General features: G+C 40.8%; 1 protein-coding gene across 1 annotated transcript; it reads left to right on the forward strand.

The window, feature by feature from the left end:
• The first annotated feature begins 4,296 nt into the window (after positions 1-4,296).
• LOC308088033 (prostaglandin G/H synthase 1-like) lies at positions 4,297-27,275 on the forward strand. Its single transcript, XM_080432370.1, has 11 exons — positions 4,297-4,486; positions 5,170-5,256; positions 6,356-6,472; positions 10,405-10,545; positions 16,583-16,726; positions 19,177-19,358; positions 19,697-19,780; positions 21,726-21,972; positions 23,318-23,604; positions 25,270-25,417; positions 25,948-27,275. The coding sequence occupies exons 1-11, from the start codon at positions 4,402-4,404 to the stop codon at positions 26,295-26,297; spliced, it is 1,872 nt and encodes a 623-aa protein (XP_080288496.1). The 5' UTR covers positions 4,297-4,401; the 3' UTR covers positions 26,298-27,275.
• The last annotated feature ends 58 nt before the right edge of the window (positions 27,276-27,333 follow it).

Below are 27,333 nucleotides of genomic sequence, written 5' to 3' on the forward strand. Positions count from 1 at the left end.
CACATATAAAAACATAGAAAATGACTGAGGAACCAGAACTAAATACTTGTACTCCTATACACCTATACAAGATGTACTGTAACAAAGAGGCGAGCGGAGGGGGAAGCCAGAAACACGGCTAGTGTGAGAGCAGAAGTTAGGCCAATTGTATTTTAGGGAAGAAAAATAATTGCCAACCTAAAGGCAAAACCGCACCAATGCAACTAGTCGCAACTCCTTGCAACAAAACCCTTTTAAGGTCAACCGCACCAATGCAACTCCTTGCAACTGCCATTGGGGATAATGGTTGCAAGTGGTTGCAAGTAGTTGCATGTTGCAAGGAGTTGCATGGCGAATCATTGGTGCGGATGTGGAGTGGGCTTAAAAGTACTCAGTACTTTACAGCCTTCCTAGAAATGTACTCGAGTAAAAGTAAAATATTTGTCTTGGAAATGTACTCAAGTAAGAGTACTAAGTATCAAAAAATTCTAATTCTCAAGTAAAGTACAGAACCTCAGAATCTGTACTCAAGTAAAGTACTCAAGTACATTTACTCCGTTACTGTCCACCACCATGGCTCTCTGTCCACCTTTCATTGTTTGTCCCCTCTCTCTTGTAGTCTCCCAGCTCTGCCTCAAACACCTACAGTACACCTGTGTTGAGGCCCTCTGGGAGTTGTGGTTGTTGCCACGGCAGCGATTTTGTGTGTGGGAATGTAGCATCCTTCTGCCACCTGTACCCTTGTGATGCCAGAACCTGTTGCAATGTTGCACAGCTCTGCTTACACATTTCTCTATTTTAGTAGGCCTATGCAGAGGTGGATCCCTGAACAAAAAATATTATTGACTGTGGGGGTGGACTGGAAACAAATCAATAATGAAACTGGGGGGCTCAAACTAAAAAAGGGAACTCACCAACACACATTATTCCCACTCTGCTCATTCTGCCGACATCCATAATCACACACTATGTTCACAAGTAGGACCAAAATGTCTGCATGTCTTCATTATAATAATACAGGGACACACACATCGTAACAGAAACTATTTCAAATATTCTATTTTATTTTTCCCATTAATTAGATTTATTGCTTTTCAGTTTTGGACAAATACAGACTTAAAATAATCTTAAACAGGCATAAACCTCTTGGATAGAACAACACAAGCAATAACAAATGTTCCATTTTCATAAATATGTCATAACATCAAAAGTCCTAAAAATCCAAGTGTATTACAAAATGCTACAATTTCCGTTGCCGCCCATGTTAAATTAATATTTATTTATGCACTTCTTGTCTCAGTTGTCTGATGTCCACACAAAGGTTTCAGTACTGTCTCCATTTCTTAACCCTTAGATACATAAATTGGTCATAATTACCTGGTTGATTAGAAATGTTGTAATATCCTTGTAATGAAAGTTATTTTTTTTAATCATTTCATATTCCATGTATTCCTCAGAAAACTTTATTTCAGACATTTACATATTGAGTTTACCTTTTTATACTTTTTAAATAATTAGTATAAAAAATTGTTTTTGTATTTTGACACAACATCAGCATGAGTGCATCGAGAGAATGGGAAATATTGTATGTGTTTGTGTGTGAAGAAAGCATCAATGCTTCTGACTTATGTGATTTCTAAAGAGGGTCTGTTGAAGTATTGAACTTTGAGGAAATGTGTCAACACGGATAAGCATCACACAATCCTCTGTGCTTCCTGCAGCTGTCCTCGAGGCAAACAACATCAAAAGGTTCCTCTTTGCTTGGTCACTGGTGATGAGCACAGAGCATTTAGTGGTCACTCTTCATTGGTACAGAGACATAGTTGGGGGGGGGGGTGGAACTGGTGTGCACATCCAAATGGGTTCAGATGCAGGGTAAAACAAGAAATGACACAGTCATATCTACCAGCTTGCAGCAAGCTACACCCCTTGAAAAGTATTGTCAACTACACTGTTTCAGAGACATGTCAGTCTTATTAAGCTATTATTTTGTATGTCATATATAATCCTGACCTGAGCACAGAGTTTCTAATGATATAATAATTGAACTAGGCTATTGTATCAAACAGAGCGCTGACAACGTCATCAGATGGGGTAGGGGTCTCTGTAAGCTGTGTTTATCAGACAACGTCACACTGATAAGTAGCAGTATGCGCACAGTTTTAGTTAAACAGAGCATTCCGTTAACCATTCAGACCGGGTTTAGATCCTGCCTACCTTAACCGATCAGTTCCACTCACACACACATACATACATACATACATACACAAACAGCTGTTTCCTTGCCCGCTCTAGACTGGATATGCAAATTACAAAGCGAATTGGACGGCAAAAAAAAAGGCCCATAACCATCTTCATCGAACATGGCCGGCATAGCCTTCTGAATAAACACATTATGTCATGTGTTTAGTAATGTACTTTTGCGTTCTATCGTTAAATAAAACCATATTTAACAGTATGTGAACCTGGATCCAGGATCCAGTCCTGTGAGCCTTTTACCAAGGCCAGCCAATGAGGAAAAAGTGACGAGAAAGTGACAAACTAGTTGCAGCGTCTCTTGTGCAAGAGAACACCACTAGCTAAAGTATATTTACTCAGTTACCTTGGAGATTTAACATGTGGTAGGCTACTTTAACCAATAAAGCCCTATTTTATACTTTCTCTATTCGAAAATAGCCGATCTACAAGCTCACAGTGCGTCACATCTTGTTTTGAGCTTGCAGATCTGCTACTTTGAAAGGTTTTGAAAAAAAGGTGACACATGAGTAGGCTACTTCTATTTTTGGATACTTAGTATTTTGATGCCAATACTTTTGTATTTATTTTGCCAATGTAGAATAAACATAATGTTTTCAATGCCAATAAAGCCCCTTTGAATTGAACTGAATTGAGAGAAAACAAGCAACATGTTGTAGATTTTATAACAAAGTAAAAAATAAGAGACAGAGAGAGAGAGAGAGAGAGAGATGAGAGAGAGAGAGAGAGAGAGAGAGAGAGAGAGGGAGGGGGGGAGAGAGAGAGGGAGAGAGAGGGATAGAGGGAGAGAGAGAGAGAGAGAGAGAGAGAGAGAGAGAGAGAGAGAGGAGAGAGAGAGAGAGAAAGAACTACAATATTCTACAGCGAGGCAAAGGTATAAACTTAACTTACTACATTTCAAATTCTGCATGTGGTTTCTGTTGGAGACGCTGGTCCTGTGTTTCTCACTGCAGCCAGCAGGCGACACTAAATCACTATTTTGCTAAGTTTCTGTATGCAGGCCTGTGAGTTTGTCTTCTTTTTTTCTTTCTTCTTTTCCCCCCTTTTTTTTGCACAAATTACAAAATGATTGATTTTAATTTGTAACTGCAAGTTAAATATTTATTTATTATTCATTATTTAATTATTTATATTTTTTATCTTGTAGAACTAGAAAAAGTACTCAAATGTTTTACTTAAGTAAAAGTATCAATATGCAATGCAGAAATACTCTGTTACAAGTTTTTACTTGTAACAGAATGTGTAACAGAATGTGTAACAGAATGTGTACATTTTGAAATGTACTTGAAGTAAAAGTAAAAGTAGGTAGCCTACTCATTATTCACAAGTAGAAATATAGGCTATATATGGCTGCTGAAGTGGTTAGTGTGTTTTGTAATAATAATAATAATACTACTAAAGTTTTCAAATCATTGTGGTGGAGTAATATTTGCCTCTAAGATGTAGTGGAGTAGAAGTACAAGTACAGAAAAGTTATGGAACCACACATTAACAACCGGTACATCTGCATAAACGTTCAAATTTCAAATATAAAGTGCTTACCCTACGGCCACAAATGTAAAAAGTTAAAGCGCCCAAGTCTAAATACACGTATCTTCCGTATTGTTCAATAAAAAGCATTTTCATCCGATTGGTGGCCATTTTTTTCCGAAATTTTGCTTTCAACCAACCCTATTGGTTGGGAGGTGTATTGCACTCTGATACTAAACACAAAAATACAAATACAAATACAAAATAGCCGTCAATCGGATTAAAATACTTTTTATTGAACAATACGGAAAATACAGGTAGTTAGAACCTAGCGCTTTAACTTGTTACATTTGTCGCCGTAGGGTCAGTACTTTATATTTGAAATGTAAACGTTTATGTAGATGTACTGGTTGTAAATGTAAATTATTCTCAAACCAGGAACAAGTGGTTCCATGACGCTTGTGACAGACGAGCGTCATGTGAACCATGGCTGCATCCTAGCCTATACTGCATGGAGGCAGGACGAATGTGTAACCGCCCATTAGAATAGAATGCATCTCTGACAGTCAGTCAGTGAGGCCTGATGTTGCAAGTGGTCCTGCATGCTTTTCATTTTTACTGCATGAGAGCAACGAGTGACTAGCGATCCGTCCGGGATGACTGATCTATGACAGATCTAAGACTGATCTCTGATCTATGACGATGACAGTGACTTCACCTTACCTGTCTGCTTTAAGTTCACCACGACCCACATATGATCTGCTGGAGAACATCAAGACAGGTGAGTGAAGACTTAGCTCTGTGTTGTCTTTTGACTTGAGTGTTCTCTTGCAGTTTAGCAGTGGTGTAAAGTAACTAAGTACATTTACTCAAGTACTAGTCTGTACTTAAGTACACTTTGGAGGAATTGTTACTTTACTGGAGTATTTCTAATTGTCAGTACTTTTACTTCTACTCCACCACATCTCAGAGGCAAATATTATACTTTTTCTCCACTAAATTATTTGAAAACTTTAGTTATTAGTTACTTTGTAGATTTGGATTATTATGCTCTGTATACATTTTGGCCATTTGAAAATAGCAGATCTACAAGCTCACAATGCGCCATGATGCGATGCATTGTGAGCTTGTAGATCTGCTATTTTCAAAAGTTGTCTTTGAAAACTTGTGAAAACTTGTGAAATGGGACATTCTGCATAATGGGTACTTTTACGTTTTGGTACTTTAAGTATATTTTGATGCCAATACTTTTGTACTTTTACTCAAGTCAATTTTGATTACCGGACTTTTTCTGTATTTCTACATTGCAGTATTGATACTTTTACTTAAGTAAAACATGAGTACTCTTGAAGTATCTTCATTATCAGCCAACTGAACTGTATTTGTGAAATTAGGCCTAGTATTTGTACTTTTCTGAAGTATGTTTTAAATGGAAAAATATGAATCCAATGTTGTTTCCTCCAGAATTTTGCATCATGTCCATTTGGGTATTTGTATCCCTCTTGCTGCTGCTACAAGTGTCATCTTCTGTTGGTGAAAGTGGCTTCAGTGGTGAGTTATCTGATTCTGCACCCGCCTTCACCATAGAGTTAAAAATAAGGCCTTTGTACATGAAGCTTCGACTGACTTGCCATTCTTAAAGCTGCAATCGAAACTTATTTTAATGAATAAAATGTCATTTAACAATCTATATGGCAGGTAGAGTATGTTAATACAATCAGGTTCTCAAACATTATGTAGGCTATTTGGCCGCAGACCCCCTCCGGAAATATTTTGTGCAAGGGACCCACATTCACTTTCGGAGCTTGAACATCAACAACTTTTTAAAATAGGTTAGCCAATGTATATAGGGCTAAAGTTGTTAGAACAGATTTTGATGCTATATTATCTAATTTTGGGGACCTCTGGAACCCCTTCAAGGACCCCTGGGGGTTCACTTTGAGAACCACTGGTCTAGCACATCTGCAGTGGTAGGAGATGGTCTCCTTTGAGGAATGTAGAGACCCTGGTGTCAGGTAGGACACCTAGTGATTGACAAGTAGTCCTGCCTGAAGCTCACAGGCCCAATATCTCCCCTGAAGCGGGGATTCTGTCTTGGCTCAGCGGCAGATATTTTGTGTCCCACACGGCAGACCCATGTTTGAATCCCAGCTTATAATGTGGTCAAAAAAACGTAATCGTATTTTTTGTTTAAAAACTTGAAGATTGCATCATCATCAGTCATTGTGATACCAATAAATAGGAACTTAAAGTATGCTATGTTGGTTCTTTTGATCCAAGCCGGAACACGATTGATTGACATTCTCTGAGAATGCACTGATTGGCTGCCGTGTTAAGTGGCCAGATGGGTGGACCGTGTACGCTTCCAAGATTTTCAAGTGGTCCCTGATAAAGATATTGGGAACCACTGTTCTACTGTATTTCTAGTTCTACCCAAAAAGCTTTCTTCTTACACACACATTCAAAAACATTTCTCAGCTTGCCATGGTGTTTCCCAGTGTTCTTATTTAACATGGCAAAAGGACAAAAGGTATAGTTCTGTTAGCCAGGAGGTCCAGCTCACATAATATCAAACACTTTATAGCTCCACCTATCGTATGACAATAGTATACTGGGTTTGAAACGAGACTGCCTCTCCCTCTGTTCCCAGCAAACCCCTGCTGCCACTACCCATGCCAGAACTCTGGTGTGTGTGTGAGATTTGGCACTGACCGCTATGAATGTGACTGCACCCGCACTGGCTTCTATGGGGATAATTGCACTGACCGTAAGTTAAACGAAATAATGTTTCTTTCCATTTAACTGTTGTGTGTTTTACTAGCCCCCCTCCCTTTTCCCTCTTCAAAAATAAACCTTTACCGTAAAACATGTCATGACTGGTGTGACCAGTTGTGAGGTTGTAGATGTGTTGTAGAGCACATTGGCCTGTTACATGATAGAGATTTGAAACATTTTGGGCAGAGGTTCCTCCTTTGCCTACGGGGACTATCAGTGCACAGTTTCATGCCAAGTTTATGTGGTTAAAACAAGGACCATGTTCTAGATGATAAAAAAGGAAAAAAATAAGAGAGAGAGAGAGAAAGAGGGGGGGGGGGGGAATGCACAGTGACGAAGCAATAATCAGTTTGTGGTTGAATGCCTATGTCATTTCATCCAGCTGCAGTATGACCTGGGCCAATGGAACATCCTCCAGTATAAATGTTTTGTGTCTTGTCTAACGATGAGAGAAAAGTGCCATTGAACCCAATGAGTCTTTGTCCTGTCTGACACAGATGAGCCTCGCCAGCTACCAGGGAGCTGACCTTTTACATAACTCAGCCAAAAAAACTCTAACCAGTCCAGTTGAGCACAGCCATTGAGAAAGTGTTGCATCATCTTTGTTCACTCCACCAGGTCAATGATTTTACAGCTATGGCAGATCATTTAAAACGTATTTCAAACGTATTAATTTCCAGGACCCCCAGTTTGGTTTACATTATACCACGGACCCCCATAGCTCAGAGAGTGTAAATATGGAACCAAACGTATACGTACAGGATATCTCAGAGTTACAGATCTATAAGGGTCCATTTTGTTCCTAGCTATTAGCTAGGGAACCCCTGGAACCCCTGGAACCCCTGGAACCCCCTCAAGGACCCTTGGGGGTCCCTTGACCTTTAAGAACCACTGACGTAAACAAAGAATATTCATATAATATTCAACATTCAATAATCTCTTGCCAAAGCCAGCTTACAGTTGATTTGGATTGGAATTTGTTTTGGTGTTCTCAGCGATATAAACAAGAATAAGAAGAATGCAGACGTAATACTTGCCATCGGACAACCAATAGTTTGACACACTACTGTACAGTTCCAAAAATAAAATTCACATAATGGGTGTCAATGAAGCACACACTATACATAAACCACGTGACCTGTAGTGTTTCTGACCCCTCATTGATGCAACTCTTCAAATCTTAATGGCTCTAAGCATGGGTCCATGCACTTATTTGTGGGAAATTCATATATGTTCATTTATATCAAACAAAAAGCAGGCTGGAGAAGCTCTGCCTCCAAGCAAAAGGAGAAAAAAAAGGAAAAAAACAGACTTACAGTAATACTGCACGTGCCCTTTCCAAAAGCCAAGTGACCAAATCATTACTCACAGTTAAATGGGAGTTGGAGTATATTTTATATAAACAAGCAATACGTCAGCACCCACGTGACTGCTATGACACATTTCCCTGGATCTTCCAAGTATGAGATGTAAGAGGGAAATAAAGTATTAGTCTTGGGGTTCCTCTTACACCTTAGCTTGTTCAAGTTATAATGCTTTTGTTGTGCTATGAACTTCAAATGTGTTACAAACAGCATTGTTTGCTCTTTTGAGGGTGAATATTTCAGAATGTTATGTTAGGGACAGGTCGATTTTTAAAGAAGGGTACCCCTGGAGAAAATGTATGTGCCCTGATCTAAAATGCCATGACCCTCCCTTTGACTTAAAAAAGACCCTCCCCAAGTGATTAAAAAAAAAAGAATAACCCTCCCCGCCTATAGGAGTGTCACGATATATTGTCCCACGATATAGCCTATCGTGGTATTACAATGTGACGATAGGTATTGTCAAGATGTCATACTGTATCGTAATATTTTTTTAATTATTTGTATTTTCTTCTTTTTTTTTTGCCGGTGAAAGTTATAGGAGTTCTTACTGTATGGTGCTTGCACAAATGTATTTATTTGTGTGTACAAAGCACTTTGTAATTGTTTTTTTAAAGTGCTTTATAATTGTTATTTTAAAACTAAAGATGATGGCCAATGTTGATGATACATGAGAAAAGAACATTAATAATGTATCATATCGATATCATATGCCCAACATCATGTATGTATCGTGAAATTAGTGTTATCTTGACACCCCTAACCCTCCCCATCAAATACAACAACATGACATTTAAAACGGATAATGTACAATGTTTTGCTTTCCACATTGATTAGAACATTACTGTAGTCAGTCTTGCTAAATGCACAGTGTAGTGTCTGTAGTGGTAGCAGAATGGACAGTGTTCTAAACTTACATGTGGGAAACCCATTGAATCCTAGCCTCGATCTCCAGGCTTTTATTGTTTAGTTTTGCTAAAAAATAAAAGCCTGGCCCAGCCCGTTGGTGTACTCGGTATGAGGAAGTGTTTCACTTCCCAACCAACCAGAGTGCAGTGGGCGTCGCTCGTAATGTTGCGTTAACGGGGCGGGGGTTGACGGACAGATCGGTGAACCAATGGGATCAGGCGCAGTCTCTCGCCGGCTCTATACACCCGCCCCTCTATACACGAAATCAGGAGCGTTGGGGCAGTCTAATTGAATCCCAATTATTAACTACAGTGACTACACTGTTACCTACATCATGGGTTTTCAACTAGTGGTCCGTGGAGGTATTACATGTGGTCCCTAACCATGCATTTAGTAATGTAGGAAAGTGAAGATTTGTATTATATTTTATCTTATCGATGGTGGATACTGTTAATGTGCACCACAACAGAAAGGAATTCAACTCAAGGATGACAGTTTTACACGCGCACACAGCGCAAAGTATTTAAGGGAGGTTTTAGTACATCAAGGTAAATACAGGCTTTTTTTAATGTATGATGACGCATCAATGTTGTCAGTTACTTGGAAGTCGGATGTCAAGAACTTCCACAGAAATGGGAGTTAGAATTTCAAGGGAAACTGATTACCTGGTTGAGTCATCATTAGTAGGAAATGTGCCCATATCAATCGCATGTGCTTGCTTGTACTTGTGCAATTCGAAAATGGCCCCTGTCTAGGTCTTAACCCACCCCCTCCCTGATTTTTTTCTCTTGTACATAGTTTTCACTCTTCATACCAGTAACCTGTAAGCTGATTGTATGACGTTCTGTATAGTAGTGTGTATATCTGTCTGTCTCTTATATGTTAGGTGTTACTGGATTTGAATCCTTTGTATCATTTGAAATAGAGAGGGGTCATTGACCACTGTTCTGCTGTAGGCCTACTAAAAAGGTATATAAAAACGGACTGTTTTATCAATTCAAAATTGCATGACCCTCCTTTGGATTCAAAGTAAAATTAGCTGACCCTCCCTTGTACTAAAATTATAAAGGCATGACCCTCCCCTATTTTCCTCCAGGGACCCCCTTCTGTAAATTTCGACTGGTCCCTTACCATCTCTTGAAATTAAGGTTTATTTTGAAGCTCAAGGTTTATAATTTAGTACTACCAGTTGTTTCTCTTTATCCGTTGGGCCAAAGTGCAACTGGAGGCCTTTTTGGTAGCTACAGATAAGGGGACACATTTTAAATACTGCCCAAAAAAGAAACAAAAGGAAATACATGCCAACGGGCAGATAAGGGGGTTGTCGCCTGGCCATCGACAACGTTGTTCTTGAGTCTTAACTTTCTACATCCAGGGTCTTACATCTTAACCACTTAAACGCTATAGTTGACCCACCAGAGTTTCCCCGGGGTCTATACTAGGCCCCATCCTTTTTTCCCTCTACACCAAATCTATTTGCTGAAAATAGCCGATCTACAAGCTCATGACGCGTTGTGAGCATGTAGATCAGTAATTTTTGCCTGAATGTTGCCCCCCCCCCCCCCCCGCTAGCCGTTCATTAAAGCTTGTTATGTCAAGAGTTTTCCTTTTTAATAACATACGCTGAATTGTTCACACTGTGTGTCTGTAGCCGAGTTCTGGACCAGGGTTCACCTCCTGCTGAAGCCCAGCCCAGATACGCTCCACTACATCCTCACACATTTCCACTGGCTCTGGAGTCTCATCAACAACAGCTTCCTGCGAGACAAGCTCATGGCAATAGTTCTGACAGGTTAGTGGTCTGCAGCACAAATGCCGCTGCGCCCCGGGCCAGTGTAATAACTGGATGAGGGGGCGCACTACAAATTCCGAACCTATGAACCTATGAACCTATGTTGTACAATGAAAACAAGATTGGAGATGACTCTAAAGCCTTTATGGAAGATCCAACTGGTACGACCCAGCCTAGGGGTCACTAAAGTGTAACATAAAGAATGAACTCCCAGTCCCCAAACACAGCCAGTCCACACCGGATAAAATCCCCAAAGTCAAGGATTTATGTTATATTCAAGATGAAAACAGGTGAACATTACATCAGGGTGGGACCATAAACTCCTAAATCCAGAACAAAATCTACCCGTACCCAGTTTAGAAGGCAGTCATAGCCAATTGGAATGGAACCTGTGAAATCTGACCGATACATCTTGATCACATGACTGCAGAGATAATATGTACCGATTTGTGTGAGGTTTGGACAGAATTTGTGTAGTGTCAAAAGTGTGTTTTGAAGAAAACGTGAAATGGCAGAGAATCTAGACCGGCACCGATGGCCGGGGCCTATATGCGGAGTTGCGTCATGATCCAAGGAATCTAGGCAAAAAAATAGATTGTACGACCGACGGTTCAAGTGGTTGTTATAGCGCCACCATCTGGCTGATTTGAAAAAGACTTACGGTGGAGACTCATCACGATAATTGTTCTAACTCGAGTGGATGGCAGAGTCAATATACAATATAGTTATTGTTATAGTGCTTGGTGTGGTGTGGATGGCCCTTCAGACCAAAGCTACCGATTAATCAATAATTCAACTATGTGGGGACATCCCTAGGGCTGTCCTCTACTAAAGAAGTTCTTAGTCGACTAATTGTCACAGTAATTTGTCAACGAATCGATTAGTTGATTTAATCAACAAATCTGTAAAATTATGATGATGCATACAAGGCAGAGACAAGCCTTGAATTGAACATTCTAATGTTGATTTCACAATGGCTACTCAGTGTTGAAAATGATAGAATGGCAGGATTATATCTGTCTAGAGTTTACAACAGATGTGCATTGAAAAAAGCATAAAAAATGACAAAAAAATTAATAAAATCTTGCTCAACTAAGACCAAACAGACAGATTAATCGATTTATAGACTAAGCAAATTATAGAGCATATTATGAGAAAGTTGTCCTCCACTAGTACAGTGAAGGGGTCCTTGAAGGATTTCCAGGGGGTCCTCAGCTAAATGATTGATAGTTTGTAACTCGGAGAGTGTACGCATGGATTTGGTTCCAATCTCTCAAAGTTACTGAGGATTTTAAAGTTTAGTCTGGGGTCCCAGATATTTAAAATAATCTAATTCATATCTAACTGGGGGACCTTGAAATGAAAAAGCTTGAGAATGACTTCAATAGTGGACTCCGGCAACAACAGATAAATCAGCTTGCTTACAACTAACGTCTTTCTGCCATTAGCCTCAGTTCCCTTCTGTTATGTTCACGACATGTAAATATTTGGATAGGCCGCATTGGCAGGGATTTCTTGTCACTTCAGTGCTGCCTCAATGGAACAGACATTGCAGGTTGTGAACTATGGTCGTGACAGAGATATTGCTGAGCGTGGGTCGGACAGACACAGTGAGGTAATGTTAATGTTATGTGAGAGGCACGGGTTGTTCTCAACAGAAAAAAGGAAGAGGGAGTTCACGGAGGGCTCGCTCCTGCAGATGTACAACACACACACACACACACACACACACACACACACACACACACACACACACACACACACACACACACACACACACATGCACACGCACACACAGACTAATAGAATTTTTATAGTCACAATAACATCTGCAGCAGCTGTTCCGTTGGTCATTTAAATGTTTGCGTGTTTATCCTAGATTGCCAAATTGCATTTCTATTTAATCAGTTTATTTCCTGCCATTAAGATGCCCCATGGACAGTTAGAGCAAAGAGATACTGTATGCAAAAGGCAAAAACAACATTACTGACTTTAAAAGCTGCTATTTCTATTCTGTTGAATGGCGAGGTGCCATTGTTTTGTTGAGGAATGTATACGAGAGGGCCTTACAAACTCTCTTGACGAGGATTTAATTCAATCCGGAAGTTGTAGGAAGTGTATCGTCCTGAAAATATTATTCCAGCACGGAGTAACCAGGGAGGAGAATAGTCAGGCTGGGTAAGGTGATTGAAAAGATCACCAAGGGGCTGCAGGTATGTACATACAGCTCATCTACCGGTCTTGTATATCAGCACTGCACAGCTAAATGTGGAGTGTTAATTAAAGTCTTAAAGTCATACCAAAAAAAAAATTCTTTGGTATGCCCATGTATGCTTTTAGTTTGACACCAGTAACCACATGGGGCCTGGGAGTGTTGGTGTGTGGTGATGTGAGATTGAATACAAATACAAAGCAGGCTAGAGTATTCTAGAATTGTTAGTAATCTGGGTGCATATGCATGGCAGTCCGCCATGCACACAAAAAGATCTGTGATCATGCTTAATTGATATGGGATTCTGCTTAACTTTGCTTCTGTATCTGCTCTCTGTTCTGAAATAATATTTTTCACTCTTTCTTGGCCTATGTTTGAAAAGAGATTGCTTCTAATTATTGTAAATTTTAGTTATTAGTTATAGTTATTTAGTTATTTTAAGTTATTCTTTCAGTAATTTTATGCTTTATTTCTTAGATAGGATAGACCAACACGGGAACTACAAATTGCACGCCCACTTTTGAGACAGCGCCGCTACTCGAGGTCCGTGTGAGAACTATGAACTGCAGCTGCCAATGCATTCCCTATGAGAGGATATGAGAGTTAGCCTACTTTTAAAATATTCCTACATTAACTGGAGATGATATTGATTTAAATAAAAATATGTTTCCAAATGTATGGAGAGTCATATATTCTTGTTTTCTTAATAGTTGATGTGTTTCACATTTAATTTGCCACTTTAACGAGTTACCCATAATGTTAACACAGCAGAGGGTAGACGGCAGACAGACAAGTTGTCGCATTTCAGTGACATCACTGTCTTTACGAGCGCCGAGCGCCGACCAGTGGCGTACCCACTGTAGAGGAAGGACAGGCGCCCATTAAGATCTCGTCTCCCCTAGAAACCCCAAACAACCCGAAAAGTCACGCATCCAACAAGCTTTGAACCGAGCAGATTGGACCTTCTGTTCCAGAGATAATGACCAAAAGAAATGACAGATATGGGACATTAAAAAGGATAAATTAAACAAATGGGACAGTTTATTAGAACACACAAAAAAATCGCTACAGCCTCAGTAGTTAACCAGTGAAATTACGGTATTTTACAATGCCTCTCATAGAGATTGCATTGGCAGCTGCAGTTCATCGTTCTAACGGACCTCGAGTAGCGGCGCTGTCTCAAAAGTGGGCGTGAATTTGTAGGCCTTCCGCTTCCGGCCGTGTGTCTCTATTCACCTGTTTCCTAGGCTTTTCACTTCCTGTGTGTGTTCCACTTCCTGTCGATTTGATCCAATGAAATCCAATGAAACTGGTCAGATGACTAATGATATCCAATGAAATCCAACAGGAAGTGGAAAACACACAGCCTAGGAAACAGGTGAATAGTGTGCAGAGACAGGAAACTAAGGGCAGAGAGAGAGAGAGAGAGAAGAGACATGCAAGACAAGACTGGGAGTCGGATTCAAACTCGTGTCTTCATGGCTCACAAGTCTGTGTGCCAACTGACTGCACACCCCAACTTGCTTCTGATCTACAGTAGTTAGATATCCAAATAGATATTCCATCATCACTGTCGGATGGAAACCGGATGGAAATCTCCATATTTAGTTTTTGTTTTACAGTAAATCAATACTATAAATGCATACTATTGGTCACACTTTATATCTCTCTGTGGGTTTTACAAATATTTAACCACATAAGCACTATGTTATACTTTCAAAATGTTATAAAAAATAGCTAAAATTGCTTATCTTCAAACTTGTCGATCTGCTATTATAGCTATTTTTCCAAATATTTTGAATTAATTACATGCCGAAAATAGGTACACCAGGTTGAAAGTGCATTATGTTTACCAATGAAAAGTATTAGTATTACATCTCATTACTCCATTAGATACACTGGAACAGGTTTTTTTTTTTCATACAGTGTCATGAAAATTAACCGCTTTGGACATAGAAGGTTTCCACCCGACAGCGACGGCCATGCCTGCACAATCCACTCCCTCGTGCATGTCTCTCTGCGTGCCAACTGGTAGAGGGTGGAGCGGCCTCCCCTATCCAGACATCCTGCTCATATTTACTCAGTCTCTCCCATGGCTCCATGCTGGATGCTCCTGCTGGTCATCTATACCAGCTCACTCATAGATTTGAGCTGGATAGACTTCCACCAAGGAGCTCGGATATATGGAGGGTTTGATCCCTAGGGTCGCTAGGGGTCTCTTGAAAGTGCTTTTGTGGAGGAAGGGAGGTGAACAGGGGGAAGTGCAGGTCTCTCAGGAGTCGAGCATGGTACGAACACAGCAACACGCTTATCTCTTACGCAGGCCACACCTGCTCAAAGTATATACACGTTCCCGGTACTGGAAGGTACTGCGGATAAAAATTATGTGGAAGCCTCTCTTTGGCTGCTGAACAGAATAGGCTGAGCTAACACACTATTTAGTTTCACGAATAACCCTGATATAACTCACACTCAAAGTTCTTCCTGTCAACTCTTATCGTCTGTGAGATATAGCAAACATTTGTTAGTTGACTGGGTGTCCTCAGCTCACTTCTCTGGCAGCGGAGCTCACCTACATTCCACAGAAGATTACATTCCCTCCTTGAGCACCGGAGACATTTCCCCCCCAAAGGACATGTTTTATTACTCTGCCTCATTGGAAATGATTTGTTAAATTTCAACGTTACAAAATAGAAAAACTGAGTCTGCACTCTGCACTCTGCTCAATGGATCATGCTCCCATAGTGACTTAACTGTAATAGATTACCACCAAGGTGGTCTTTATATTTTACTGTATTCTTCTATCCAGCACATGGGATTTTTATCTGTCGGATGTGTGTGCTTTGTTACATTCTTTACATGTTTGAAATTCAAACATAAAGAGGTCCGGCTGATTGTATATGTGGTAAGTTCCATAACCTCTGTGTTCAGATGCAAACTAACACATGTAATGGTCATCATCATAGTGGCATAAAGAAGCAGTTTAAAGCTGCAATTTTTAAGTTTTAAGAGAGGTAATTGCATTCATTAGAACAAGTTCTGAATTGGAACTTTAACTTACAATTCCAATCCAAATGCAACATGTTGGAAAGCAGAATAGCTGCTGCAGAAGACAAATGTTACATTATACTGTATGTATGTTACTAACACTGTAAAATGCACATCCATTTTATGATGAAAAGCAGCACTATGTGACTTTTTTTTAATTGATAAAATGTAATTTTGTCCAATCTGAATGGTAGAGTATGTTGATACAATATAACTTATACAATTGGGGTGGTTGTATTTTGTCTCCCTGCCCTTCCACTGAGACATTTAGATCGCGTCAAAGGTCATGTCTCACCTAAACACAGGATCTGACACAAATTCTGTGGTGGTTTGATGGTCAAGATTCAATCTATCCCCTGAGCAAGCGGGCAGGCTCTATTAGATCAATGGTATAAATGTCAGCACTTGCGCAGGAAACTACATAGTGCTGCTTTAACACACACACACACACACACACACACACACACACACACACACACACACACACACACACACACACACACACACACACACACACACACACACACACACACACACACACACACACACACACACACACACACACACACACACACACACACACACACACACACACACACACACACACACACACACACACACGTGGTGTGCATGTGTGCAGTACTGAAGCTACTGTATTAATTTAACCCAGTGTAAGCTACTCGCACAAACTATTGATGGCATATTTATTTGCCCGGGATGCCGGTACTGTATAATCAATACATGAATTGATTTGACGTTGTCTTCTTCTTCCCAAAGTCAGATCCAACCTCATTCCAAGCCCCCCGACGTACAACTCCAAATATGGCTACCTCAGCTGGGAGTCGTACGCCAACGTGACGTACTACACCCGGATCCTTCCCCCTGTGCCAGAGGACTGCCCTACACCCATGGGAACTAAAGGTGCTAGTCTGCGTGGGAAGGTTTAGCCTGTAACACACCACTTAAGCACATGAAACCGGAATATCCTGACACATGTAGCTAATAGTCTACTGTAAAATAGTGTTAATTTAACTCTTGAGAGTGAAATGTTGAGTACCCAAAAGTTTTATTTTAGAAATGTACAGTATGTGGCCCCAGCATTTAGAAACTGCTGCTAACTTGTTGTGTATGTTGGCATATGTAATATTTGCAAAATATGTATAATTCACATTAATTAGAATACTCATCTATATGAACATATTTCAACTCCTGTGGGACCATTTTTGTGATGTTTGAGTTGATTTTAGGTTATTTATGTGTAATACATGGATGTGCTTTTCAGAATCAAGAAAGCTCAATGTCATTGGTGAAATATCTATCTAGCCTACTTCTAAAGCATCTCCTGGGGTCGTTGAATTTGTTAAAATATCATGGTAGGAGTTTGTTTGAGTAAACTCAAAAGACAAACTATCTGGTTAAATAACTGTATGATTGAGGTGATTGGCTGTCTGGTTAAATAGCTGGTTGTTGGGTTGGGTGACTGACTAACTGCCTGACTGATTGGCTGCTTCTCTGGTTAACAAGCTGGATGTTTGGCTGATTGGTTAGTGATGGGTGTTGGTTTGAGCTTCTTGTTGGGTTACCTTGTTTTCTACACACCATCACACTTCTCTTTTGGTGTGTGTGTGGTGTCAGAGTGTGTGTGTGTGTGTCTGTGTCTGTGTCTGTGTGTGTGTGTGTGTGTGTGTGTGTGTGTGTGTGTGTGTGTGTGTGTGTGTGTGTGTGTGTGTGTGTGTGTGTGTGTGTGTGTGTGTGTGAACTGGCTGGAAGGTTGGCTGATCAACCGTTAAGGATGTAGGTTTGAGGTTCTTGTTGGGTTAGCTTATTTTCCACACACCATCATACTTCTCTTTTGAGGTGTGTGTGTGTGTGTGTGTGTGTGTGTGTGTGTGTGTGTGTGTGTGTGTGTGTGTGTGTGTGTGTGTGTGTGTGTGTGTGTGTGTGTGTGAGAGAGTAAGTGTCATGTTCCTGACTTCCTTGAATGTAAACCACCAGCACCTCTGTGGTGTCAGCAGAAAGTTTACATGCATCTACATACACAAGTAAGACGCGCGAACGCGGGAAGCGAACGCAAAAAAAGTAACCAATAAAAAAAATTAAAAAAAATACAATAAAAATCTGCGTTAAAAGGAGCATCTTAGAAAAATACAAATTGACAAAAAAAACACTTTTAATGTTTTTGAACAATTCAACAAAGTGTTTGAAGTGCCTGTTTCACCCACTTCCGGGGGGCGGAGCCAAAATCCGAGGCCGAAGTATTTGTTCGTAGACCCCCACTTAGGGGGGGTAGAAAAAGTTTCGGAGCGATTCGGGCACTTTTCATTTAACATGGGGTTTCAATGGGGAGTTTTTAGGAGCCTTCTCCGGGGCGTGGCTTCCGGGGGAAGGGGCGGGCTTAAACGCAACCTTGACAGGTGTGTTCAGTTTTCAAAGACCTTTCATTTGATGTATGGTACGTCTAAATTGGACATTTACTTATCTCAGAGGAGCTGCACACAGGCAGTGCACACAGAGACACAGAGACACAGAGAGACAGACAGAGAGAGACACAACCCAAGCACGGTTTCATAGTAAGCTCCACTTGCGCGGCCTTGCGCTGCGTTCGCAAATACACTCACAACTGCACTTGTACATTCATGTATTGTAAATGGTACCGTATGTATACAGCGCCTTTCTCCAAAGCGCTTTACAATGTATTTCACGGTCACCCATTCACACACACCGATGGCAGAGGAAACCATACCTGGTACCAACCTGCTCATTGGGCACCGGGAGCAGTTAGGGGGGGGGTGTGTGTATATATAAATTGTACCAATGGCGGACACAAGTCATTGTCGGGTGACTCAACACTGGTAAAACAGATATGAACAACATGGGACGTGGTGTGATAGAACGTGTGTGACGTTTCCTCCCTTCATGGGATGTGGTTGACTTAGTTTGTTAGTGACAATCTGTCTTACTGTGTTACTAAGTGACAATGTAAGAATCTGACTGGGTGTGTTACTTTACTACAATTTATAACTGAGTTGACGTTATTTGAAATACATAAGTTCTCTATCCAATCCTCTAAAACCACCGGGGGTTATGTCATCTTCTGTCTGAAACCATTTACAATGCTGAAAATGTCAGAAATGGATTCAGCATCCCCAACCCTTAAAACCACTTCAATATTGTCCATATAGGTGATTGATTATGCTAATTATACTAATTATGCAAATTGCCCAACATATGCAAGTTAACATACAGCAGTTTCTAAATGCTGGGGACCCATACTGTACATTTCTAACATAAAACTTTGTGCTACTCAACATTTATGGGTTCACAATACTACCAAGTAGACCACTGTATAACCTTTTTTTTTTGTTCCTCAGGGAAAACCACTCTCCCAGACTCCAAGCACCTGGTTGAACGTTTTTTACGAAGGACAGAGTTTAAGCCAGATCCACAGGGGACCAACTTGATGTTTGCCTTCTTTGCCCAGCATTTCACCCACCAGTTCTTCAAGACCCACAATCGAATGGGACTAGGCTTTACCAAGGCTCTGGGACATGGGGTGAGATGGATAATTCACTTCAATTCAATTAGACAACCTCTGTATACAGTATCTGATCAAAATTAACGCCCGAATTATACATAGTTGCCCGTCAGTGGTTAACACAGAAAATAGCCCCTCTATAAGCTCAAGACAAATTATGAGCGGCTATTTTGGGGCGCAAGACATGATGCGCAATCAAGTATAAAGAAATCTGGCTTTAGGCCTAAACATAACCAGCCTCATGCTTTAGATGTCAGTACTTGTTCTGGTACTTTTATAATTACAATTATTGATGTGTGTAACTAACTGATTCATTATTAGTTTTAAGCAAGTGTCTGCTTCTCTGACTGACCCAGGTGGACGCTGGACACGTCTATGGAGATAATCTTGTCCGACAGCTCAACCTCAGGCTTCATAAGGATGGAAAGCTTAAATATCAGGTACTGTAGATTATCAGGCCAGTACCAACGGCCTATAAGGGATGTGTACTTTGTTTTGTTGTAGCTGATGTGTTACTCAAGTGCCATGTATTGCTGTATTGCTTGTGTGTTTTTAGTGTCCTGATGGCTGTAGGGCACAAAACGAACAAATAGACGAATGAAGGATTAATAAAGAATCAGTCAGTCAGTCAGTCACTGATGCAAGCTGTAACGTACAATTTACTACCATTAGACTGACTATGAAATCACAGACATTCACTTCCATTATAAACTGCAACGCAATGCAATGTCTAAAATGGGGAAACTTTCAATTCTTCACAGACATCTTTTTTTGTCTGTACAGGCCTTTTTTTCCCCACAACTGACTCGTGATTTTAAATAAATCTTTTTAAACAGTGAGTTTTATTACATTCAGAAGCGCCTTGTGCAACTTTTGGGGGCGATTCCCGCAAGTCGTCTAATCTTAAACTTCTTTGCTCAGATTGAGTTGTGAGAAGGCTATCTGAGATTCAGATGGCGGTGTGGATGATGATCCACCACAGCTGGCATAAGAAGCGGACTGTATATATATATGGGGCCTTCCCTTTATGACCTGCTTCAAGCTGTGATAAGATTCTGAGATTGGTGCTATGCAGTGCTTTTTTTTTTAACCCTTTAAGACCTGAGCCGATTCTTAAAAATGTTTCCAAATCCTTATTTCTTTTTCAAGATTTCTCAAAAATAGCAGATCTACAAGCTCATAGCGCGGCACTCGGTGCTGCGCTATGAGCTTGTATATCTGCTATTTTTGAATAGCCAAAGAAATCTAAAGTGACACATATGCGTTCCAGGTCTCAATGGGTTAAAGTAAAAGTATACTTTAAAACAAAAATGCCACAAAATATGACTGTTTTTTTCTGTTACAAGTAACAGGCCGGTAATAAAAATGTAACAAATAGAATATCTACAAACTCACTGCGTCTGCGTGTCGCATCGCGAAATGTTGTGAGCTTACAGATAAGTATAAAATAGGGCTTGTAGCTAAAAAAAATTAATAATTGCAGCGGAGTAAAAACTACAATATATGCCTCAGAGATGTAATGGAGTAGAATTGTATAGAAAAATAAGACATACTCAAATAAAGTAAAAGTACCTCAAAAAAGTAGAATACTTAAGTAAATGTACTTAGTTACTTTCCACCGCTGTTGCCGTGTGGACATATGACTTTCTTTCTATCTGAAAGCATCTCTGCTTGACAGCAATTCACAAATACATCCAAGAATCACTTTGAATTTCACAACTCCTGCGCTGCTTATATGTGAGTCACAAAAACCCCTCACAAGCGTGGATTCTCGCACGACTCTGTGGTTTTTAATAAAAAGGTCAACGGGGAAAAAAAGAAAACAAAGTTTACCTCATTAAGACCGGGAAATCATCTGTAATTTTTTTAAGCCACTTTAACCATTATCTTATACTTTGGCTATTCAAAAATAGCAGATATACAAGCTCACACATAGCTCACTCAAGCGGTGCCGCGCTATGTGCTTGAGTCTGCTTGAGCTTGTAGATCTGCTATTTTTTGAAAAATCATGAATTTTTTTGCAAATCTTTGAATATATATTGTTTTAAAGCAAACATTTGTAACTCAAATCGTTGCTTCTGGGGATTCTACAAATGTAAGAAATGTTTTTACAAAATTATGTGTATAATTCAAAATATCTCAAAATATATATATAAGCGTGGCACTTTGTGCCGCGCTATGAGCTTGCATATCTGCTATTTTTGAATAGCCAAAGTATAAAATAATGGTTTAAGTGGTTACACTGATGCGTTCCCGGTTTTAATGGGTTAAATAACACAGGATCTATGGGAAACGCTGACTCGTACTGTTACATATAGTCATACATACTGTACATACATACATATGTTACATATAAAGTCAACGTTTCTTGTTCCGTTCATGTAGGTGATCGACGGCGAGGTTTACCCCCCGACCGTCTCGGAGGCCCCCGTGAACATGAGTTACCCCGCCGGCCTGCCCGCCGCCCAACGCATGGCCATCGGTCAGGAGGTGTTTGGCCTGCTGCCGGGCCTCACCATGTTCGCCACCCTGTGGCTCAGGGAGCACAACAGAGTGTGTGACATCCTGAAGGGGGAGCACCCCACCTGGGCAGACGAGCAGCTCTTTCAGACCGCCAGACTCGTCATCATCGGTGAGGGATGAGGGGCTGGCTGGCCGACGTAGTTCTTTTTAAGTTTACGTTCGGGGGGAAATATTCCCTGACACAGTTTACACAGTGGAGATCATCTGGGGGAAGCAAGCTGTGTAAATAAATGAACCACACAGACGTCAGAGGAGAATCCAGGCTGTGTAACTCGGGCGATGATGATGGAATATTATCACTTAAATGCGATTAGATGGCAGCTGAATTGATGCGGAAAAAGTCTCTGACTCACTTCATTTTAACGTTAAAAGTTAGATTGAAGCACAATTTTCAAGCGTCACAAATACACTTGAAAATGAACTATTCTTGGCGGGCTACACCGTCGTGTGACAAGGTATGATTGTGAATGAGGCTTTACAGAAAAATCCTCAGTGTTAATGCATCATGCAAGAGGTATTTGCATGAAACTCAAATGGAAATAACTTGCCATCCCAAACGTGCCCTAAGTTGTAGCTCAACACATTTTGGGACCCAGGTTCGAAACTTGGGTAGGATATGAAAGTTACAGATTACAGCTTTAAATGACCGTGACACTGAGCATTTTACCGTTTAGTCCGTAGTTTGAACTGCCAGGGTTATGTTAGTGTCGCTGGCATCGAATACATGCAGGCCAAACACTGTTGTTCCTATGTTTAGGGTTCAATTTGCTGGGGCGGATGGGGGAATCCATGAATCCATGTTTTTGATATCCCCAATCTCCTAATACATTTTTATCACCGATTTATCCCTGCCTTCTGGTCAGACTGAATTAAATACATACATTTTCTTTTGGTTAATGTAGACTGATATAGTCTGATGTGTTTGATATTTATGTTTGATAATATCCGTGGTGGAAAGCTACTAAGTACATGTACTTACGTACAATTTTGAGTTACTAATTTCCAAATTGAATTTCCAATTTGCAATACTTTTACTTCTACTCCACTACATCTCAGAGGCAAATATTGTACTTTTACTCTACTACAATTATTTGAAAACTTGAGTTACTAGCTGCTTTGCAGATATAAGTTATTATATTATAAAAAACATACATTAACCACTTTAGCCATATCTTATACATAGGCTATTTGTAAACAGCCGATCTACAAGCTCACAATGCGACTCGTTGTGAGCTTGTAGATCTGCTATTTAAGTATATTTTGATACAATACTTTTGTACTTTTACTTAAGTAATTTTTTTATTCCAGACTTTTATTTGTAACAGAGCATTTCTACAATGCAGTATTGATACTTTTACTAAGTAAAACATTTGAGTACTTTTTCCACCACTGATAATATCACAATTTAACAACAACAACAAAATGTCCCCCCGCTGTTTGTTCCGCCTGCGTAGGGGAGACCATCCGCATCGTGATCGAGGACTACGTACAACACCTGAGCGGCTACATGCTGGACCTAAAGTTTGACCCCACCCTGCTCTTCAAGTCCCAGTTCCAGTACCGCAACCGCATCGCCGTGGAGTTCAACCAGTTGTACCACTGGCATCCGCTCATGCCCGACCACTTCCACATAGACGGCACGGACATCCCCTACTCCCAGTTCCTCTTCAACACCTCTGTCCTCACACACTATGGGGTGGAGAAGCTGGTGGACAGCTTCTCTCGACAGCACGCTGGAAAGGTACTGTAGGTTGTCTTGATCCCATCTACAGTTAGAGTATGTGGTGTGACTAGTGGTGTTGTCAAGGTACTGCATGGCTCAAATACGGCTACTGTTAGGGATGAGGTGTGTGTGTGCGTGTGTGCGTTGTTAAGGAAAATCATATATTGTCCATTCGGAAGGTGAATGCATATCTTCAGAAGAGCAACAAGCAACAGCATCTCTCGGCACCTGATTCGAAGCCGGTGCTCTCGGTCTAGTAGGCTTGGCCTGCGTCTCTCGCATCCTCTCACTCAGCCCATCTCTCTGCCCTGGTCTCAAGTCCCTCCAACCAGTCCCCTTAAGGTGACTCTCCACCAAACAGACTACTTCAGACTACAACAGACTGGCAGTCTGTTGGCAAAAGTTGGCATTTACATTGTTGTTTTGTTCTTATCCCACAATATTTGTGACCCATTTTTTCACCCAGTGCCAATTGCCTAAGCTGTAATCCTGGGCGCTACTCTCCCTCTGCCAGCCTGGGGAGAGCCCCGAACTGAGCTCATGCTTCCTTCAAAGCATGAGGAGTGAGCAGACCGCTTCTTATCACCTGACAGGGGGGAGTTTCCCCCGGTAGGACGTAGCGCGTGGAAGGAACACGTTATTCCAACCAGTTCCTTTCCCCTCCATCAGGCGCCCCGGCTGACCAGGGGGAGGCTGTTTTTTGTGAGGGTACCCACCCTAGGAGACACGGGGAGAACATGCAAAGTCCACACAGAAAGGCCCTTTCGCCAACCCCAACTAGGGTATGGGCATTGGCAAATACCCAAAACTGTTTTAAGGTCAACCGCACTAATGCAACTCCTTGCAACTGCCATTGGGGATAATGGTTGCAAGGAGTTGCATGTTGCAAGGAGTTGCATGGCGAATCATTGGTGTGGAGTGGGCTTTAAGTGGTGTTGCTTATTTGGGCTTGTTTCCTGATGTTTAAACCAGTGGTTCACAAACATTTTCATGTCAAGGACCCACAAGTTAATATGTATTTGTCTGCAGACCCATTTGAAAATATTTTATGCCATGGACGCCCATGCAAGATTTGTGTTAAAATGTGTAAAGAATATTCCACATTTTCTTCAAGAATCAAAAAATAAATATATATAGCAGAATAGTTCTATATATATATATATATAGCAGATCTACAAGCTCACAACGCGTCGCATCGCGAAAGTGATGGACATTGAAAGGACATTGACTGTAACAAAGGATACTTACTTTTGGTCACAAGCTGTAAGACTTGTTCCTTTATTATTTATGTTCTACGGTCACAAGCTGTTTTTAGAAATTGTTGCAATGCATTTTTATTTTTGGAAAGACAGTGAGTTTGTTGAGTTAATACTGTTTCCAGTTAACTATGACCAGTGTGAAATATGGTGCACTGGGAGCTAATGGGGAGACTATTATTGTGAAGGGTGGACCGGAAGGGGCTGGTCGTTAGTTGAACAGTGATTCTTGTTAACAGTGAAGAAATGCGAAGCTGAAAGACAGAGTTCTACGGAGTGTTATCATGCTCAGATGATCCACAGGCTTATCTAGGTAGGTGGGGTATCCCCGCTTCCTGTGTTGATAAGCGCTTCCTGCGTTGATAAGCAAGAAAGTCAAATAATATTTCATCAGAATAAAATGTGCTCGTTGTTCTGTGTCTCTCAGATTGGCGGCGGTCACAACATCCACCCCGTGGTGACCCACGTGGCAGAAGGTGCCATCGAAGAGTCCAGAGCACTGCGTCTACAGCCATTTAACGAATACAGGAAGAAGTTCCACCTCAAGCCATACACGTCTTTCTCCGACCTGACAGGTGAGCCTTATTGGCCTATTGTACATACCATTCTTTAGAAGACATCGCCGCCTGCCCGGCAAGAATGAGGACATATTTCAATTTCCTGTTCAGTGGTACCAAATAACTCTCCCGTCCCTCACGTGTGACGGTGCAATCAATCGTAAACTACTTCAGTATCAGCTGACTCTCGCTGCGACATACAAAATGTGTAAAGGGATTGCTATTTATTACTAAGTGCTGTTATGTTTGTGCATGACCCTCTTGCTCAAAGCAATATTAGGCAGAATGATCACATGTTGCTAGTTGAGCTGGCTGAATGTGTTTCATCACAATCAAACTAGTTGTTTGGTTTCATTTTAACCACTTAAACCCCCAGGGGGTATATACTGGGCCCCCTCTTTTTCTCTCTCCACCAAATAGAAGGAGTAGACCTACAAGCTCACGATGCTTCTCTTTGTCCTTTTGTCTTAAGTAGGAACGGAGACTCTGATTACCATTTCACTTTGTCTTCATGATTTAATACTGAAGTCGTGGCCTTTTCCAAACAGGAGAGAAGAAGATCGCCAAGGAGTTGGAGGAACTCTACGGAGACATAGATGCCCTTGAGTTCTACGTGGGCCTCATGCTGGAGAAAACGCGTCCCGGCGCCATTTTTGGAGAGAGCATAGTGGAGATGGGTGCTCCTTTCTCCCTGAAGGGCCTTTTAGGAAACCCCATCTGCTCCCCGGAATACTGGAAGCCCAGCACCTTTGGAGGAAAGACGGGCTTTGATATAGTCAACTCAGCCACACTGAAGAGTCTGGTGTGCCTCAACACCAAGTGGTGTCCTTATGTAGCCTTTAGTGTTCCAACCAACGCGGAGGATGAGATGCCAAGAAAACCATCCACAGAACTATAAAGGCCTTTTTCACACGGGGAGCCAGGGTTCGATTTGAAAACAAAAACCGAGAGGGTTACATTTTCTTAACCACAAACACGCTATGTACAGTAATTCTTCGTACAACAAATAAAAGATAACATTTTGATTTGTTAAATTGTGATCTTATCAAACAGTCCGACATTTCACCAATGGAAAATGCATGTATTTAATTCAGTTTGACCAGAAGCAGGGATTAAACATAATCCCCCACCAGCCATAAAAATGAACAATGTCAAATCAATGATGTCAAAAGCAGTCAATCCCTCCCAGCAAACCGAACCCTGCGGGGAACGACACCGCGCCTGTGCTCTCGCCTGGATCCATGGGGTCGCAGTGCACGCCTCATGGGAATGCCATAGATACGTTTTCACACATTGTGTAAAATAAAGTTCAACACATTTCAACTCAGCAGCCGGGCGGCGAGTGTGTGCATGAGACGAACTTGTCCCTTCACCTGGCAGATTGCCCACGCCTCTCTACCGGCCCGCTCGTCTCTCATTGAAAATGAATTACTAGGCGCTTCATTCGCTCCCCGTGTGAAAAGACCTTAATGATGATAATGAGCTAATGCTAAATTATTAATTATTACGATATATACTATAATGTCTTTATTTTTGTGAATTTAGTTTGGGTAACTAAACAGCCTTCTTTGTACACATGAATTGAATAAATCAAGTCAGAGATTGAAATTTTAAGTAATTTGTTTATAGACTGAACCCATTATAGCCTAGACCAGTGTTTTTCAAAGTGGAGGTCGCCAGGAGAGGAAATATATTATATGAATTAAGTTTTCTGTAAATTAAAATGTTTAGTCTTTCCTTATTGTCAAAATTTTTTATAACTGTTCCGTTTACTTTTTTATTCATTTATTTATGTTTTTATAGAGCAAATATTTTCTGCCCCATAATCTGTGCAAAAACAAATCTCAAGTCAAAATGTGTTAATAAAGGCTGTGTTTATTAATTGTAGCCTATATGATTATTTCTCCCATTCACATTGTGAACACAGAATTGTG

Source organism: Gymnoscopelus braueri (genome assembly GCF_963280865.1).
Source record: "Gymnoscopelus braueri genome assembly, chromosome: 7".
Taxonomy (NCBI): Eukaryota; Metazoa; Chordata; class Actinopteri; order Myctophiformes; family Myctophidae; genus Gymnoscopelus; species Gymnoscopelus braueri.